Here is an 18,897-nt window from a genome sequence, read left to right as displayed (position 1 = left end):
ACCTAGGAATGATGTTAATGATGGAGCAAAAGAGTGGAGATTGTGGAGGTGACTTTGGCAGCTGAGAGAGCGGCGATGGAGAGATGTGAAAATGAATTAGTGCTCCTGCAATTGCAAGTAGAAGCATTTAGGGAGTCAGTAGTGCAGACCAATAGTTTAGCACGGAGGGCACAAGAGCAACTAAATGCAAGTAATGCACACATTATGTGGTACCAGAATCAATTGAATATAGTGAAACATGAGAGGGAGTCAATGAAAATGCTATCGAATAGATATGAAAGAGAACGCGATATTGCGCAAAGGACAACAACTATTCTAGGAGCAGAAAGACTATGGGCAAAAATGAAAGATGTCATGGAGCAATTAGTGAGGGTTGCACAAGAGGTGGCCTACTACATGGGATTATATCACCAAGTGGTCCCTTTGGAGCAAAGGAGAGGAGTTGTATACTCTGAAAAATATTTTAAGGAGTAGATAAATGCAATATTGAGGTGTGGTAACATCCTGACCCCCATGGATACACTTTGGGTAGGTGTGAGGATGACTCTAGGGGCATCATCATTTTGTACTGGGTCTAAAGGAATGCCATTGTTTGGACACCCTGTCTTGCCACCCCTCCCTGGAAGGCCAGAATAAAAAATCTTCCAAAGATTATTAGTTAAATGGAATGTTGTTGTTGCTGTCATAGGAGAATAGAAAGTTTGTGCTTATTGTTGTGGCAATCAAAGGGACAACAGATGTTGTTCATAATGTAATGTCATGTTTCATTTTTTGGATTTTTATCGAAGATATATGGATGTTTTTGTGTTTTTTTTCAAATACTTAAATGTTTTTGGGATGTTGGATATATATTTGAATGTTTTTGTGTTTTTTGTGATAAATAATGAAATAGTTTGACTTATGTACAAGTGGGAACAATACAATATGTAGAGTAAGGGTAACCATGATTCGTCGGCAAGAATATCTATGTAGATTTAGCAAGTATGATAGACAATAATAAGACAAAAGGTGGGGACGTTTCTCTAGGAGTGTGATGAGATGGATGTTTATGAGGCATGGAAAAGGCATTGGAATCTACGTAAGGTTTGTGATTGCCAAAAGAGGTCAAGAAAGCCCTGAAAAGGCCAAAATAGGGCCTTGAAAAAGGCGCGTGGGCCAAAAAAAGATGTCTCAGGGGCTTGAAAAAGGTGTTTGATCCTAAAAAGACATTTTGAGGGCCTGAAAAAGGCGCTTGGGCCTATAAAGGCATTTTGGGGGCCTTGAAAAGGATCAAAACAAGGCTATGAAAAAGGTGTTTGGGCCTAAAAAGGCAGTTTGAGGGCCTGAGAAAGGCGCTTAGGCCTATAAAGGCATTTTTGAGACTTGAAAAAGATCAAAACAGGGCCTAAAAAGGTGTTTGGGCTTAAAAGGGCATTTTTGGGGCTTGAAAAAGGCACTTTGAGCCTAAAAAGGCATTCTGCGGGTCAAAAGGGACATTTGTATCTTGGAAAAGTTATTTAAGGCCTAAAAAGGCACTAGAGAGGTCCAAAAAGGACATATGGGATTTGAAAAAAAGTTTTTAGGCCTAAAAAGGCACTAAAGGGGTCCAAAAAGGACACATGGGCCCAGAAAAAAAGCTTTTAGGCATAAAAAGGTGCTAAAGGGGTCCAAAAAAAACACATCGACCTTGAAAAAAGCTTTTAGGCCTAAAAAGGCACTAAAGGGGTCCAAAAAGGACACATGGGCCCTGAAAACAAAGCTTTTAGGCCTAAAAAGGTGCTAGAGTGGTCCAAAAAGGACACTTGGGCTTTGAAAAAAAGCTTTTAGGCCTAAAAAGGTGGTAGAATGGTCCAAAAAGAACACTTGGGCTTTGAAAAAAAGCTTTTAGGCCTAAAAAGGTGCCAGAGTGGTCCAAAAGTGACACTTGGGCTTTGAGAAAAAGCTTTTAGGCCTAAAAAGGCACTAGAGTGGTCCAAAAAGGACACTTGGGCTTTGAAAAAAAAGGTTTTAAGCCTAAAAAGGTGCTAGAATGGTCCAAAAAGGACACTTGGGCTTTGAAAAAAAACTTTTAGGCCTAAAAAGGTGCTAGAGTGGTCCAAAAAGGACACTTGGGCTTTAAGAAAATGCTTTTAGGCATAAAAAGGTGCTAGAGTGGTCCAAAAAGGACACTTGGGCCTTGAAAAAAACCTTTAAGCCTAAAAAGGCACTAGAATGGTCCAGAAAGGACATGTGGGCTTTGAAAAAAAAGCTTTTAGGCCTAAAAGGGCACTAGAGTGGTCCAAAAAGGACACGTGAGCCTTGAAAAAAAACCTTTAGGCCTAAAAAGGTGCTAGAGTGGTCCAAAAAGGACACTTGGGCCTTGAAAAAAAATTGTTGGGTGGTCCAAAAAGGACACGTGGGATTTGAAAAAAAGCTTTTAGGCCTAAAAGGTGCTAGAGTGGTCCAAAAAGGACACGTGGGCCTTGAAAAAAAACCTTTATGCCTAAAAAGGCACTAGAGTGGTCCAAAAAGGACACGTGGGCCTTGAAAAATTATTGAAAGCCTAAAAAGGTGCTAGAATGGTCCAAAAAGGAATGATATATCTGTTGAAATTGGGTAGACTAAACGTGGCCACTGCAACTTAAATAAGACTAAAAATCCTTCTTGATTCACATTAATAATGGTTGCATGGAAGGAAGGCGACAATTGGCTTTGCGGCATCTCTTTCGCTATCTGAGTTGTGCTGGATTTTCCTAAGCCTAGAATTATGTTTCAAGACATTACCATGCTTCTTCTTAATATCAATTTCTTAATATCAGAAATTGAGAGGAATTTTGGGGTGGTATTTTAATGTTTCAAGCTTTTATGGCCATATTTGGCATTTATGACCCCCTATGGAATGTTTTGGAATTTTATTGTATTTTTTTTGTATATTGTTTGGGCAAGTTTTGAATTTTTTTGGTATTTTTGGGTAGTTTATGAATTTTTTTTAGTATTGTTGGATGATTTTTAAATTTTTTCAATATTGTTGGGTGATTTTCGGGTGATTTTCAAATTTTTTTGGCATGTTTGGGTAGTTTATGATTTTTTTTGGTATTTTTGGGTAGTTTATGAATTTTTTTTGTATTATTGGATAATTTTGAATTTTTTTGGTATTGTTGGGTGATTTTTGGGTGATTTTTGAATTTTTTTGGTATGTTTGGGTAGTTTATGAATTTTTTTTTGGTATTGTTGGGTGATTTTTAATTTTTTCTGGTATTTTTTGGTGATTGTTGAATTTTTTTAGTATTTCTGGATAGTTTTTGTCACTGCATTGGCTATCAACGCTGTCTTTCCCTCCATCCTTGTGGGTTTGAGTGTTGGGGTGGTTTGTGCATAATCTTCTGGCAATCTGATGGAGGACATTGAAGAGCGAGTTTGGCTTCATTTTCTAGATGTATCGATGGTTGGTAGAGGAGTGATGGGGTTGGTTCTCCTTTTGTGGTGTGAGGCAACTGGCATGGGCCTTGCAAACAGTTACAACTCTAAAAGATTCTCTTCGAGAGGTCTATGTGAAAGGGTTATAATTCTATTGGTTTCTCATTGTTTAGGGTCTGTGAAAGGTTTTTGTCTCATGCAAAGGCCTTTATTGTGGAAAGTAAGGTGTATGTGAAAAAGGATTGTGAGAGAAGGAAGCTCTTCTTTTTTTCTTTTTTTTTTGAATGATTTATGAATGTTTTTGACAACTTTTTGGTAATTTTTGAATTGGAACAAGGATGTGAGTGAGATAGTGATGCTGGATTTTGCTGTAAGGCTCAAAAATATACAAGCATGAAAAGGAAATGGGTGGATGACTCTGGAATGTAAGATAGAACATAGTAGTGGATGTGCAGCAGATGTAGGAACATTTGGAAAATCTTGGAAAATGAGGAGATGGGCAATGAGATGTAAAGGGGTGATACAAGATATAGAGATCATTGATAGATCATGGAAAGGCTATAGTACACCTTGTGCCTATTTTCTAGGTTTTTACCAGGGACGTATCCAAGGTGCTTGAATTGCCAAGTTTTCACCATTGGATGCTTTTTTTCTTTTGCCTATTTTTTATTTGCAAATTCTACCCTTAGGCATAGAATTTCTTGAGGTGAATAATGTTGGTAGGATCATTCAGGACTTCACCTTCAAGGGTAGATAGCTGATAGGCTCCTAAGCCAAAAGATGTTGTGACCACATAAGGACCAAGCCATGTGGGCTCAAAATTGCCTTTCTTTTCTCTATCAGCTTGTACCTTCATATTCTCTTTGAGGACCATGTCACCTTCCTAGAAATTGCATGGATTGACTTTCCTACTGAAATTACACTTGAGGTGATTCTGGTAGACCATGAGGTGGTCATAGGCCTATTGCCTTTTTTCATCAAGTAGATCAAGTTGAGTAAGTCGAGCCACTCTATATTCTTCATTAGATATCTGTCCGCATAGAGAAATGTAGAGTGATGGGAGTTCAACCTCAATAGGTAGGACTGCTTCAGCACCATAGACCAAGGAATATGGAGTTGTGCCAGTGGCTGTGCAGAATGAAGTGTGGTATGCCCATAGGGCGAGATTGATTTGCAAATGCCAATCATGACCGAAGTCATTGACAACTTTCTTGAGGATTCTGAGTAGGGTTTTATTAGTTGCCTCTACCTGACCGTTACCTTGTGGGAATTATTGGCTAGAAAAATGATGATGGATATGAAGGGAAGTGCACAATTCCTCCATATTTAGGTTTTCAAAATTACCTCCATGGTCAGTGAAAATGGTACCTGGGATGCCGAAGTGACATATGATATGATATAGGATAAACTTGGACACTTGAACTCCCATAGTAGTGACAAGGAGAATTGCTTCAACCCACTTAGTGAAGTAATTAGTGGCAGTGATTATCCACGTGTGCCCTTCTGAAGAAAGTGGTGCAATAAGACCAATGAGATCAAAACCCTAGCAAGCAAAAGGCCATGGTGGTGCAATAGGTTGCAAGTCCTGTGCTGGAGCTTGGATTAAATTAGCATGTTGTTGACAAGGTAAACATTGCTTCACAAATTCACATGCATCATGTTCTAGAGTAGTCCAATAGTATCCAGCTCGAAGGATCTACTTTGCTAGCACCATCCCGCTCTTGTGAGCACCACAAAGTCTAGTGTGTACCTCTTTGAGAGCCATCACAGCCTCATTTTGATCTAAACATTGAGAGAGAGTATCATGATAACCATGATGATATAGGGTTTGGGCAATGATAGTGTACCGAGAAGCTCTGTGTATAAGGTTTTGGCATTGGGTTCGTGTGAGGTGAGGAGATATGATACCATTTAGTAGTTAAGAATGAATTTCATGGTACCATGGGGATTAGGGACCAACCAAGATGCAAAATCATGTTGATTCATCATTCTCATATGTGGGTTCGTGCAGTTGCTCGACCAAAAATTCATATTGCATAGCTTCGTGTGGTATTTCTAAGAGGGAACCAATAGTAGCCATGGCAATTGCAACTTTATTTTGGAGTCTAGGTACTTGTATGAACTGGAGTTGAGTAAAATGCTCCTTTAATTGATCAACCAGATATTTGTAAGGTAGTAGCTTGTCATCCCTGGTTTGATATTCATTCAATTCTTGTTTGTTGATAAGCTAAGAATCACCATATACCTGAAGCTTTGTGATATTCCATTCAATGGCGATTTTGAGTCCTACAACAAGGGCCTCATATTCTACAATGTTATTGGTACATCAAAATTGTAGCTTGAAAGATTTAGGAATATAATCACCTTGAGGTGTAATTAAGAGTATGCCAGTGCCAGAGCCATGAGATGTATAGGAGCCATCAAAATATAGCTTCCAAAGTGATTGTTCCTCTATCAAACATAGCTATTCGTTTGGAAATTCCATGATGAGTGGGTGATCTACAACTAAGGGTGCATCAACCAAGTGATCTGCAATAGCTTGGCCTTTGATGGCCTTTCTGTCAACATATTGAATGTCAAACTCACTAAGAAGTGTAACCCATTTTGCTAGGCGTTCAGTGAGTACTGTGCGAGAGAGCATATATTTTAATGGATCAATCTTTGATATTAGTTGCAGAGTATGACTAAACATGTAATGACATAGCTTCTGGGTGGAAAACACTATTGCTATGCATGCCTTCTCCATTGGTGTGTAGTTGAGCTCATAGCCCACTAATGTTCGGCTAATGCAATAAATAGCCTGTTCCTTTCTTGCATCGTCAAGTTGTGCTAGAAGAGCACCTAATGCTGTGGGAGTAGTTGTGATGTACAATATGAGTGGGCGCTCTACAACTGGAGGAACCAAAATAGGCCGATTGGCTAAGTATTGCTTGATGAGCTCAAAATTGCACTGGCAAGCTGAGTCCCATTTTAAATTTTGATCTTTCTTAAGCAATTGAGTGAATGGTTAACACTTATCAGCAAGTTGAGAAATGAACCACCAGACTGATTGGAGTTTTCCTTGCAAAGAATGAAGGTGCTTGAGTGTCTGAGGAGGAGCCATATCCATGATGGCTTTGACCTTCTTAGGGTCAATCTCAATACCACGCTGTGACACAATGAAGCCTAGGAGCTTGCCTGAGGTGACACCGAAGACACATTTCTTTTGATTTAGCATGAGATGATACTTTACCAATCGATTAAACACTTCTTCGAGGTGAAATAAGTGATCAAGAGCATTGAGAGACTTTACTAAAATATCATCCACGTAATCCTCAAGAATCTTATGGATTATGTCATGGAAGATGACTGTAATGCTGCACTAATAGGTTGCCCTAGGATTCTTTAGCCCATATGGCATCATATTATAGCAGAATGTGCCCCAAGGTGTAGTAAATATTGTCTTATGTTGATCTTCCTCTACTATATGAATCTGATTATATCCAGAGAAACCATCCATTAGTGACAAGATTTCATGACCTGCAGTGAGATATACAATCATGTCGATATTTGGTAATGGAAAGTCATCCTTTGGACAAGCCTTATTAAGATCCCTAAAATTAGTGTAGATTCTGATATCACCAGAAGGCTTGGTAATGAGTACCATGTTAGAAATCCATTCAGAATAATCTATTAGGTGAATGATTTTGGCCTCCAACAATTTTTCTAACTCTGTTTTAACCAATAAAGAAACTTTGGGGTGCATCTTATAGAGCTTCTGCTTAATGGGCCTGGCCCCTAGATCCACTGCTAGATGGTGTATGACTAGTTTGGGGTCCAACCCCAGCATGTCCTAATATGACCATGCAAAGGGGCCCACATTTTTGTGGAGAACCTCAATAAGAATATCTGCTTGTTCAGGTGGTAGAGAGGTTGCAATGTATGTGATATGTGGGATCTTTGTCAAACTAATATTTACTGGCCTAGTTTCCTCTATCAGAACTGAAGAGATAGGATGCCTATGCTCTTACGGGGGAAGGATGAAATCTCCATCTTCAGGTGCCTCAGAGAGGTTTTCACCATCAGATACATCCTTTATTTTTAATTCATTTGTTGAGTTATCCAATGATGCTCCAGAAGAGTTTTCACCAAAGGACATTTTTCCTTTGATTTTTTTCTTTTTTATTTCTTTTTGTATTTTTGTTTTGCGATCGAAGATTTCCTCCTCCCCGAAGTAACCTGCAGGATCCAGCTTGTAGACATATGCCGATGGTGGTGGTGGCCATTTATGTGGTGTTTTTTCCCCCATGAATTTAAGGAGTGCATGCTTAGTAGAGAACTTTTCAACATGAATGACACTTGGTTGGTCCCAATCTATGAGTTTAGGGTGAGCGAGCGGGAGGTCTATGAGATTCAAGGATAATTGGTAGAGCACAGAGGCTCCAAGGATTATTTCGTCAAGGAAAATATCATCGTAAGATTTCTTTTCAACTTCCTCAGGGATGTCTTCAACCTCAATGAGAGTGTTTTGGATGTTCGTAAAGGCGTGGCCTTCCGTTGTAGTGCCCCTAGTTGCGGGGAGTCCATAGCCCAAGCCTTGAGTTTTCTACCCTTGGTGTGCTTCTATAAGTTATCTCATACCTGATTCCTGGCAGCCTAAACCACCTCCTTGATAATCCCATTGCTCTGTGGCCAAACGATGTGACCAATGATATTTTTGTTTAAAGCGATCAAGAAGTACTTCACTTTTAGGAGGGAGCTCCTTGTATAGCCATGTGTTAATGTCTGGTGCATTCTCTTCTCCATCAAGAATACCTTTGGTAATAAATGTGGTAGGGTCCATTTGTTGAAGTCGAGAGGTGGCTTCTGGTATAGGCCCTTGATGTGTTGGGCATCCCTGAGTATGGGGATCAAGTGGTAGAGCGCCAATAGAAAAAGCATCTGTAAGACTATACTCACCACAACCTTGGTAGTTTATCTTAACCATGGAGAGGGTGGAGGCTAAAATGGTGTCTAGATCATGGCAGGTGCTAGAGGAACTAGCCGTGGTGGTGCCAATTTCAATCCTAGGATAGTGATTGGTGTATGAAGCTTCAACCGCATCGCAATAAGCAAAGGGTTCAGGATCTGCGTGGGTGGTTATCTCAGTGCCATTATGCAGAAATTTGATACACTAATGATATGTGGATGGAATGGCCTTCATGGCATGAATCCATGGGCGACCAAGGAGGATGTTGTATGGAAGGTTAAGATCAACTACATGGAAAAGTGTTTCTTGAGTGGCTGGGCCAACTCTTATAGGGAGCAAGATGGTTCCTTCAGTGGTGCACTCCAAATTGTCATAGGCCTTGATGGTGATTACTTAATTAATGATTCATGCCTCAGTGTATCCTACCTATTTGATGAACTTTAAAGCACATAGCTTTAAAGCCAATCCATTATCTATCATGACCTTTTTAACAGCAAAGTCAGAAACCATGATGGCTATGTGAAGTGGAAGGATATGATCTGGTTCAACTTTTGGGATATCAGTGGTTTTGAAGGATAAGGAACATGAGGCCAAAAGATGGCCAACCAAGTTACAAAACTCGGTGGCATTTATGTCGGAGGGGACGCATGACTCATGTAGAGTACTGTTGAGGATCTCTTGATAAAGTGGGCTTGTTTGTAAGAGATCCAGAATGGAGCTCTGGGCCAGTGTGTTTCCAAGATGTTCCAAGATGTTATATTGTGGCCCTAATGAGGATGATTTTTATGGAGATGCTCTAGATGGAGGTGGTCTTGATGGTGTAGAAATAGGTGGGCCAACTATATTGAGTCGAGTCCGGCGAGTAGCAACTACACATTGGGTATCTTGGCCTTTAATGTTAATGACATTGATGGATGGTTCAACCTATGATATGCAATCAATAAGGCTTCCATAGTCTAAATATGCTAAGGTATAGTTTTGAGACTCATCTCGATTATCTCCTTGTTTGCCTTGAGTATTGTTCAGTTTGTTGACAGGTGGGTTTGCGGGTGCTTTTCCTAGGTTTGTCTTATGAGGAGGGAAAGCATTTTGATACATCATTAATCCTGCATTGGGTGAATTTTGTGCCCCCACTATGATTTCCTTTTGATCAATTAGGTCTTGGACATAGTCCTTGAGTTGCATGCATTTGAGAGTGGTATGTCCTTTGACATGATGGAATTTGCAAAACTCATTATATTTATACCAAGATGCCCTAGATGGGTTTGGTTCCAAGGGTTGTGTCGGTGGATGTTGAATAAGATTATCCTTAGCTAGTTTATCAAAGATTGCATCAAGAGGTTCCTCCAATGGGGTGTATACACAAGATTGTCTTTGAACATGAGGTTTAGTACTTGCCAAAAGTGTGATATCATTGGTTTGATTATGATGAGCAGGTAGTTGTTGATTGTTGTGTAGGGTGAGGGGTGATACACAGGGGGTTGTTGTTGATAAGTTTGTTGTTGGAAAAATGTGGTGGGAACATTGGTAGCCGCCCCAACAATATGGACCTATCGAGTGTCAATGGCACCATCTATTACTGTATTCTTGTTTTTGTTCCAATATCAAGTTTTTTCATTTCTTGGACCTTGGTCTTGGGTGTTTTCTTTGTACAATCTGATGACACCATCCTTAATGAGGCCTTGCTCAAGGCCCATTCCTTTTTCTTTGATGTCCTTGTACGTTTGCAAACAATTCATAACCATATGATGAGAAAGGCTTGGGTGTGCATTGTTTATGAACATCTTGACCAGATGATGCTTAGGGATAGTATAAGAGATCCTTGTTGTGAGGATCTGCTAGAATTGCAAGTATTCTGTGAGGCTTTCTCCACCTTTTTGTTTAGTGTGGACTAGGTCTACTACAGACAATTCAATTTCAACGAGATGGGTATACTAAGAAAAAAAGGCCTTAGAAAGTTCTGCAAATGTTTTAATAGTACCTTGAGGGATACGACAGAACCATTCCAAAGCTAGTCCTACTAGGCTCTTGGGAAAGAGCCGCATGAGGAACACATCATTATAAGCTACCTCTTGACAATGCATATAGAATTCTTTAACATGTGTGAGTGGATAACTTTTCCCCCTAAATTTGTCAAACTTGGGGATCTCAAAATGTTTAGGAAATGGAGTCATCGTGATAGTCCTATCAAAAGGGTATGGGCAATCATTCTCAAATTTGAATGCTTTGGTGTCTGTTCCATCTTTGAGGGCTTTGAGAGCATTTTTATCTCTTCCCATTTAGAGTTTATAGGTGGGGGAGCAAGTTCCTCCAGCGTAGGATGTATGCCAAGATTGGATGGTTGCGGTTGATATGGAAGACCTTGGGTGCCATATGGCGTCTATGGGAAAATAGGTTGCATAGCTGGTGGGATGGATGTTATCGATTGTTGGAATGTGTTTTGGGTATACTACTGCATCTACTGAGAAGTTTTTTAGTGGGGAGGATAAGTATGAGGTTGCTTCCCTATGAGATATCGTTGTGTAGGTGCTTGAGCATATTGTTGGTGTGAAGATTGCGACCGAAAGGGTGGTAAGGTGGTTAGTTCTTGTGCCATGCTTTGGGAATATATACCATGTCCAATGTATGTGGATTGCACTCTTGTTTAAGAGTATGACTAACTATGAATAAGTGCAAGGTAATTATTTTTTGGTAAAGTATTCATCATAGGGAACTGCAATGGCGGGGTGGTTTGGCTATTTCCCAAAGGTGGCATGGAGAGATAGTTGGTAAGGGGTGGTAGTGAATAACAATGTGAAGTGGTAGATGAAAGTGTTTGAGGGGTGGACATGGCTTTAGTGCTGGGGGAAGACCAGTGGTAGGTTCTTGTGCTATAGAAACATTCCAAGGTCCCAAAGGAAATGAGGCTGAAGAGCTTTGGCTAGCTACAAAGGAGTTGATAGTGATGTTGGGTGGGATGGAAGAGGAGGTATTTGACGCTAGTGGTGGCATTTGGTAGTAAATAGACTATGTGTGCTCTGAGGTGGAAGTTAAAAGGTACTGTTGTTGGATGTAAATGGAGGATTTGGGGGAGTAGGGAAATAACTGGTTGAAGCAGAAGTAGATGATACACATTAGGTTGGTTGGTATGTAGTAAGTACTAAGGGTTGAGTGAGGATGGGATGGGTGTTTTGTGGAATAGGAGCAGGCACCTAGGTTGAGGGTATATTTGGGTCTGCAGGTTATGTCTGACGTGGTTGATATCTAGAGAAAGGATCGTTGAGGATAGATGACTCTGCAACTGGTGGTTGCCACCCAAACAGAGGGTGTGTAGGATCTAAAATGTCAATAGGTGGTGGACGCCCAAATTCAAAGGAACCAAAACTATCCCTTAAGAAATTTGCCATGATGGTCTCCTTGTTTCGGTTTATGATGGAATTAACAATGGTGGCATGACCAAGTTGATTCATGAAAGCATCAATGTCTATGGAGGAACCTGTCCCTTCAGAGATTTGTGGTGGTGGATTTGGTGCCACCATGGAAATGACGGCATATGGCTGAGCTCGAGATGTGTTATTACTATGGCTAGGATCCATGTCCTTTTCCCTTGTGTTCCTACCAAAACGAGTGGTGGGTGGCATGAAAGGATGACTTTCTTAATGAGGAAAATGCAAAGAGGGATGATGCTAAGTGTATATGATACTTTTAGGAATCTAGATTATATGGTGCTACGTGGAGGAGATTCTGTTTCCCTTAAGTGTGAACTTGAATATGTGGTAGCGATATCAAACCCTAAGGTATCCTTGTGACAGTTGGGAAGACAAATGGGATCAAGTGTGTAGCCCAACCTTTTTCTTAAGGTGATGTGGGACACAAGTGACCATTTATCCTAAACAATGTTGAGTTTAAGGACAACTATGATGGTGAGATGGACAAAGATTTCTTTAGGGACACAAATCTTAATGAGGTGATGCGAATAATGTTTCTAAGTGTGGAGCAACAAATGGAGGATTCTAGGGTTTAGTGATGCTTGATTTGGAGGATTTCTAAAAACCCAAGGTTTGATGACAAAAAGTGGAGGAGATGATTATGACAAATATTTAGATGGGATGAAGATTTAACAGAGAGACTAAACCTACAAGGAGACAAGTGCATAAGTGTGTGTGGAAAAAAGATGGACCTAATCAAAGTAGTTCACATGAGAATTATTGATAAGGATATAGTTGACACCTCGTCGGAGAGTTAGTTTCTAAATCTTGTAATCCCATTCAGTTTGTAATGCAACGTCTGCTCCATCTTTCTTAATTTGGTCTAGCTTGGTAATCCTTGGGTTGGGGGTATGTTTTTGATGTTCAACTTATATCTTAGTGTAAATCAGTATTTGTGGAAGTTTAGCCTTTTTGAACTTAGCCTTAGGTTGGCCTCACATGAGATATTTCCAAGGGATTTTGATCACAACTTTGGGGTTTTGGAGGTAGTGACTATGCTAAGTATACCTTTTGGACCTTGGGTTGGAACGTAAATCAATTAAGAAATAGAAAGTTTTGGATTCTTTTAGGATTAATTTGGCTAACTATCTTCTAGTCAGGGAAAACAATGTGGCATTTTCAATCAAGTACAATGTTGCGAGTGGGCTTGCTAACAACCGTTTCTTAAATATTGAAGGTGAGGTCTCTCAAAGATAAAATTTGTGATATTTTTGGTCAAGTAGGGTAAATGGCAAAGTATTTTTGAAAAAGAATAAGACTTTAAGCCAACAAAGGATTTGTAACTTAGATTCTGCTTAGTGATTTTTGAGGGAATAAGTAGATCATTTTGAAAGAAATGGACAAATTGGACCAGCGAGACAAGTAGTTGTTGTGAATGGATTTGCTAACAACCATTTTTTTGAGATGACAAAGGTGAAGCTTTCTTTCTTCTTATACGGGGATAAATGAGCAAACAATTTCTCAAAGGACAAAGCAACTTTGAGAAATACAAATAGTTGATCTCTTTAGAAAAAGGATTTTTTTCAACAGTAACCACTAAATTGTGTATGTTTGAAAAAAAAATTCACAGGTCTTGAGCACAATTTAAGATAGTTCAAACACACACTTTATCCCTACAAGTCAAAATTTTATTGTCATATGCTATTCAACGGCCCACAACTTGATGTCTCTCGGTTCTAGTGCAATATTTCCCTCTAATAAAAGAGGTGAGTCGATACAAGAGTCAATAAACAAAGGATACACATTAGAGAACAAGAGTCAATAAACAAAGGATACACATTAGAGAACCTTCAAGGCATGACAAATAGAAGTTCCCCTTCTGTGGGAACAACGACCCTTGGAGATGAAACCCAAGTGGCTTTATGCCTCTACCAGGGGAGCACAATGGTGAGTAATCTTGAGGGATGATGTTTCCCTTGCACTGTGAATAACATAACATGAAAGAAAGCGAGATACTTTAGATCTAAGAGGGTTGTAAATGGGTCTGTGGAGTCTTGACAATGGTTGTTACTGGCTGTGATTCACTTAAGGGTCTATTCAAGACATGCTGAAATCGTGGGAAAGCTTTCCCACCTCAAGTTACCCCCAAAAATATGCCGCCCAAACTAAAGAGAACGAGCGAGAAGGTTTACCCTTCCCCTCATTTATATACCGGCCAGACTATTTACCAGTTTGAGCTTCTCACCAAAGGGGATGCACTTTCCAAAGGTTGATGAACTCACTAGAAGCACTCCTAGGTTGTTGTGAATGATATTGCTAACAAATTTCGATACATGTGTCATGTATTTTAATGATCTTATTTTACATGAAAAGAGAGAAGTCTAAGATGCGCTAAAATGCACAATCTCAAAACACACAAGACATGGGGTACATTGCTATTTGGACACTTTTAGATTCTCTATCATACAACTTTGAAGACACATGAGATTAGCATTTAGATGTTCATTCCAACTTGAAAACGTTGCCAACAAAATTAAAATCAAGTCAAAAAAAGTAAATTGCGCGTGTGAAATCTTTTTAACAAGGAGGGAATAAGAACATTTTCACTTTAAAGCATTTGAGATTTGATGAATTTATTTTAAGCCCCAAAATTGAAGTGTTTGCACATAATGTTCATTTGCACCTTAAAATAAAGTGTTCATCGCATTCATTCTTTTTAATGTTTAGCATCCAAGATTGTGTTGATCATGCATTCAAACAAAAATGTTATATTTTTAATCCGTGACATTCAAGATTTGATTTGAGCAACATGCATTCAAAGACAAGTGTTTAAACATTCAAGTTCATTTTCCAAGAGCATTAAACCATGTAAGGAGAACCTGCAAGAAACATGATTAGTGGTTTCATAGAAGTCTTCAACCGATAATGCATGAGTTAGCAAATATCCCTACAAAAATCATCAAAGTTTAGTCATTGATAGTGAAAATAAGTATCTAAAAGGCTGCAAAATATGATAAAAACCAATACCATCATGACGGGCTCGAAACCAGCTTTCAATGATATTTCATTTTCTAAAAATAGAGTTTGAATGCTCAAGTTATGAGCAAAACACCAAATGTTGCTTCTCAAGGCTTAAAAGGGCATTAGAAATGATGTCGTGCTGACATCATCAAAGTGCAAGTTTAAATTTCATGGCCATATGGCTGTCATAGGCATAAAAAAAAAAAATTGACCTGCTAACATGGCAAATCCAATGGGCATGGACTATGCATGATTAGATAATGACTTGATATGATGATGTTTTACTACAATGGCTAGAACCCAATGAATGAGAGCAATGGTGTTGGTGGTCTTCAAAGGCCGCAGGCTGTGACTAGGAATGACATTGTGGTGGCTAGCAAGTTGGTCTAGATGGGTCTGGATGTACTTGTAAGACAAGCATGTATTTTACACTTTTTTGATTTTTTTTTTTTTTTTTTTTACAACACATATATACGAATAAGCATATTTCTACCAAACTTTCACAAAAAAAAGGTGTACCCAAAAAAAAATTATTTATTTATTTTTTATTTTTTTGTTTTTAAGAAAATTTGAAGAAAGAGAAGATGAAATTTTTTTGTTTAAATTTCAGGATATGTTTTCCTCCTAAATGCGTCTTTCAACCTGCACAAACAAGAAAAACACCTTGCAACACCCTCAAACAACAAAAAATGTTAGATCATTAGTTTGCAAACAAACAAAAAAAAAAAGGATCGAATATGGATTGAAATGGATGAATGAATGACCCATAGTGGGGTCCCATCGGGCGTGCCAATATGTATCACCTATTTTAGTAGAGTAAAATGAACACTAATCTATAAAAAGTATTCTCAATACTAAAAAAAAGTAAACACTTAAGATAGGACCAAAGAAGACAAAATTGAGGAAAGTAGACCAAAGATAGTAAACTCCTCAAGTGCTTCTCATGATGACGAAGCTATGTCCCTGATGGATAGCAGATGTATGCTCACGATGTACTCAAGCTCCAAATGGATGAGTGATAATCAAATATGAGTGTTGATGAATGATTCAACAATGGAGGTATGGAGGGTTTTTAGCATTATAATAGTATTTTGGTAGTTTTTAGGCTCTCAAAATAGCAATATAAGTTTGCTTCAAAAGTGGATGATTTTAGTGAAGGGAAAGGCTTCTATTTATAGGCCAAGGGGTGGAAGGATGGATGGTCAGGATGCAAGGATGGCAAGATGGCGAGGGAGGGCTAGGATGCACTCGAAGGGGAGCACATGGATTGTGCTTGTTTAAAGCTAATTAAGAGGTGACACATGTCATAGGGTGATTGGGTGTGAGAGGGTAGGATATGGGTTGGTCAAAGGAGTAATGAGGGAGGTTGAGCCATAAAGAGGGATGGTTGGGTCAAATAGAGATGGTTAGGTCATAAATAAAGATGGTTAGGAGGAGGATGAGATTGTTGACTTTGGCTTGGGTTATAAATAGAGATGGTTGGGATGAGGATGAGATTGTTGACTTTGGCTTGGGTTAGCAAGTCTTAACCCTTGCTTAAGTTGTGCACATGATTAGAAGAGGGATTAGGATTAGCTTAGGAGTTGGCTAACCTTGTTTAGGGAATGTGACAAGGTTAGAGGGGAGATTAGGATAAGGATTGACATCTTCCAAAAGAGTCTAGGCTTTGGATGAGGATAAATAAGGTTTTTAGGAAATAAATAAAGTTTTATTTATTTCAAGGGTTTAAGTTGAGGAGATATTTATTAAAATATTTTTAATAAACATGAGAAATAATATTTAATCTTAATTAAATATTTTGAGTTGGGATTAGGGTTAGGAAATGATGGGATTAGCCTTTAATCAGAATTAAAGAAGGATTAGAATATTATGGAAGAGGTTAGTGGTCTTAAGGAAATTGGCCAAGTTTTGGGCCAAAGATAAATAAATTATTTATTTTGGGATTTTTGGTCAATTTATTAATTAAATAATTAATAAATAAGGAAATAATGTTTAAATAAGATTTAAACATTTTTGGGAGGGATTCCTTTAATTAAATATTTTTAATTAAGATAAAGGGATTTAATGGCATAAAAATAAATTAATTAATTAAATAATTAATTAATTCATAAATGATGATGTCATCAGGGATTTTTTTTAGAAAATAAAAATACATTATTTTCTAAAGGATTTTTAGGTGTCTACAAGGAGTATTAAATAAATAAATAGAAGATTTACCTTCATTAATTTTCTGTCTAGAAGCTTTTAAATAAGTATCCAAAATATTTTTGAAGTTTCTTGCCTCTTTAGTAGTAGCCAAGCCCATCAGTCCAATATCATCCACAAATTGAAGGTGTGTATATGTTGGAATATCATTGCACCACTTCCACCCTTGAATAAGTCCTAGACCTTCTTGAGATTTTATAAATCTACCCAAGCCCTCTGCCATAATGATAAATAGATATGGAGAGATAGGATCCCCTTGACGGAGTCCTCGAGAAGCAGAGAATAGATTAGTAGGTTCTCCATTAATAAGAACCGAAAAGGATGGGGAAGACACATAGTTGAGAACCCAATCCACCCATTCCATAGTAAATTCAAAAGCCAGAAGCACACGACCTAGAAAGTTCCAACTAACTTGGTCATATACTTTTACTAAGTCCAGCTTAATAAACATAGCCTTATCCTTGGACATGGCCATAGAGTGAATAGCTTCTAAAGCAATAACCACCCCATCAAGAATCTATCTCCCACTAACAAAACCTCCCTGTTCCTCAGAAATCAGAGTGGCGAGAAAAGGCTTAAGCCTCTCAACAATTAATTTTGTGATGATTTTGTACGTGAAATTACATAGAGCAATGTGTGTAAACTGATTCAACTTGTTAGCCCCATCCATCTTGGGAATGAGAGCCAGAAAAGTAGCATTCATAGACTTGAGCATTTGTTTATTTTGATATGACTCCTGGACAACATCCAGAAAATCAAATTTAATAATCTCCCAAAACTCTTGGAAAAATTCAATGGGAAACCCATCTGGGCTCGGGGCTTTACCTTTTGGCATACCAAAAACCACTTTCTCCAATTCCTCAACCGTAATAGGTTTTAATAGATCTCCATTCATACTGCTAGAAACAAGATGAGGAATACAGTCTAAGATAGCCCTAGTCTCCTCCAAAGAAACAGGATCTTCCTTAGAGAAGAGTTGAGAGAAGTATCTGATGGCTTCTGAAGAAATTGCCTCCTTGGAACATAGTTGGTCTCTAGAAGTAGAAACAAGAGAAGTGATAGAATTCCCAAACTTGTGGGCTTTAACAGTGTTCTGGAAGAAAGCAGTGTTTCTATCTCCCTCCTGCAACCCGTCCCCCCGAGACTTTTGCTTCCAAAATATTTCCTCTCGAAGCTCCCATTCTTCAACTTCCTTCAGAGTTGAGGATTCTTTAGACATCAAATCTAGAGTCATGCCAGGGTCCCTGATCTAGCGAGTGACACTGTCCAACCTAGCTTGAGCATCTCTCAAATGCTCTTGTAGGTTTCCAAAGCACTATTTATTCCACTATTTCAGCCTAAAATTTACATGCTAAAGTCTATTCTCGAAGGTGTACATAGAAGTTCCATGAGGAGGCCTACCCTCATACCACCAGGCTATCATAAGATCCTACAGGGAGTAATCCCTCAACCACATCAGCTGAATATACTAGAGTTGGGTTTAACATCAATAAGATTCAAAGAACCAATATTATCTCTAAGCATACTAGAAGAAGGACCAAGTCGAGAAATCATGCCCCTCTTCTCCTCTAGACTAGTAACAACATTAAACTCTCCAGCCACAATCCAAGGAAGAAAGGGATCTACAGAACGAACAAACATAATATGAGACCACATATGAGATTTACTTACCAAATCACTAGGAGCATAAATATTAGAGAATAAGCACCTTTCACCTATCTCAAAATGAGAAGCCAAAAATGAGATGGAAGACCTACTCACAATCCACCACAAAGGAGTCACCTTCTTAGGATTCCAGAGACAAGCGGGACCCCCCGAGCTCCCTTGAGCACTTACTCCCTGCCAGCAACCATGGGGCCAAATCTTTGGTCCACAGTTATCTAGTTCATCAACTAGAAGCTTAGTTTCTTGAATGAAAATAACATCTGGAGAATGAGACTC

The 18,897-nt window shown here is 38.8% G+C and overlaps 1 protein-coding gene across 1 annotated transcript; it reads right to left on the bottom strand.

Annotated features, from left to right (window-relative positions):
- Positions 1 to 17,473: 17,473 nt before the first annotated feature.
- LOC149545373 (uncharacterized) lies at positions 17,474 to 18,190 on the bottom strand. The gene is made up of 2 exons (XM_089793754.1): positions 17,801 to 18,190; positions 17,474 to 17,692 (listed from the first exon to the last, which is right to left on the bottom strand). The coding sequence occupies exons 1-2, from the start codon at positions 18,188 to 18,190 to the stop codon at positions 17,474 to 17,476; spliced, it is 609 nt and encodes a 202-aa protein (XP_089649880.1).
- Positions 18,191 to 18,897: the final 707 nt, after the last annotated feature.

Source organism: Cupressus sempervirens, chromosome 7 (assembly GCF_028749045.1).
Source record: "Cupressus sempervirens isolate cs-2001-9-10 chromosome 7, ASM2874904v1, whole genome shotgun sequence".
NCBI classification, from domain to species: Eukaryota; Viridiplantae; Streptophyta; class Pinopsida; order Cupressales; family Cupressaceae; genus Cupressus; species Cupressus sempervirens.
Note: the sequence above shows the minus strand (reverse complement) of the source record. Positions and strands in the feature narration are given on the sequence as shown.

Bases quoted from the DNA above. Each gene is read 5' to 3' on its own strand.
- LOC149545373 (XM_089793754.1), bottom strand. From the start codon at position 18,190: ATGACTCTAGATTTGATGTCTAAAGAATCCTCAACTCTGAAGGAAGTT. The intron at 17,693-17,800 runs GTTTTTGGTATG...GATGTTGTCCAG, and splicing joins TTGAGGAATTGGAGAAAGTG to GAGTCATATCAAAATAAACA.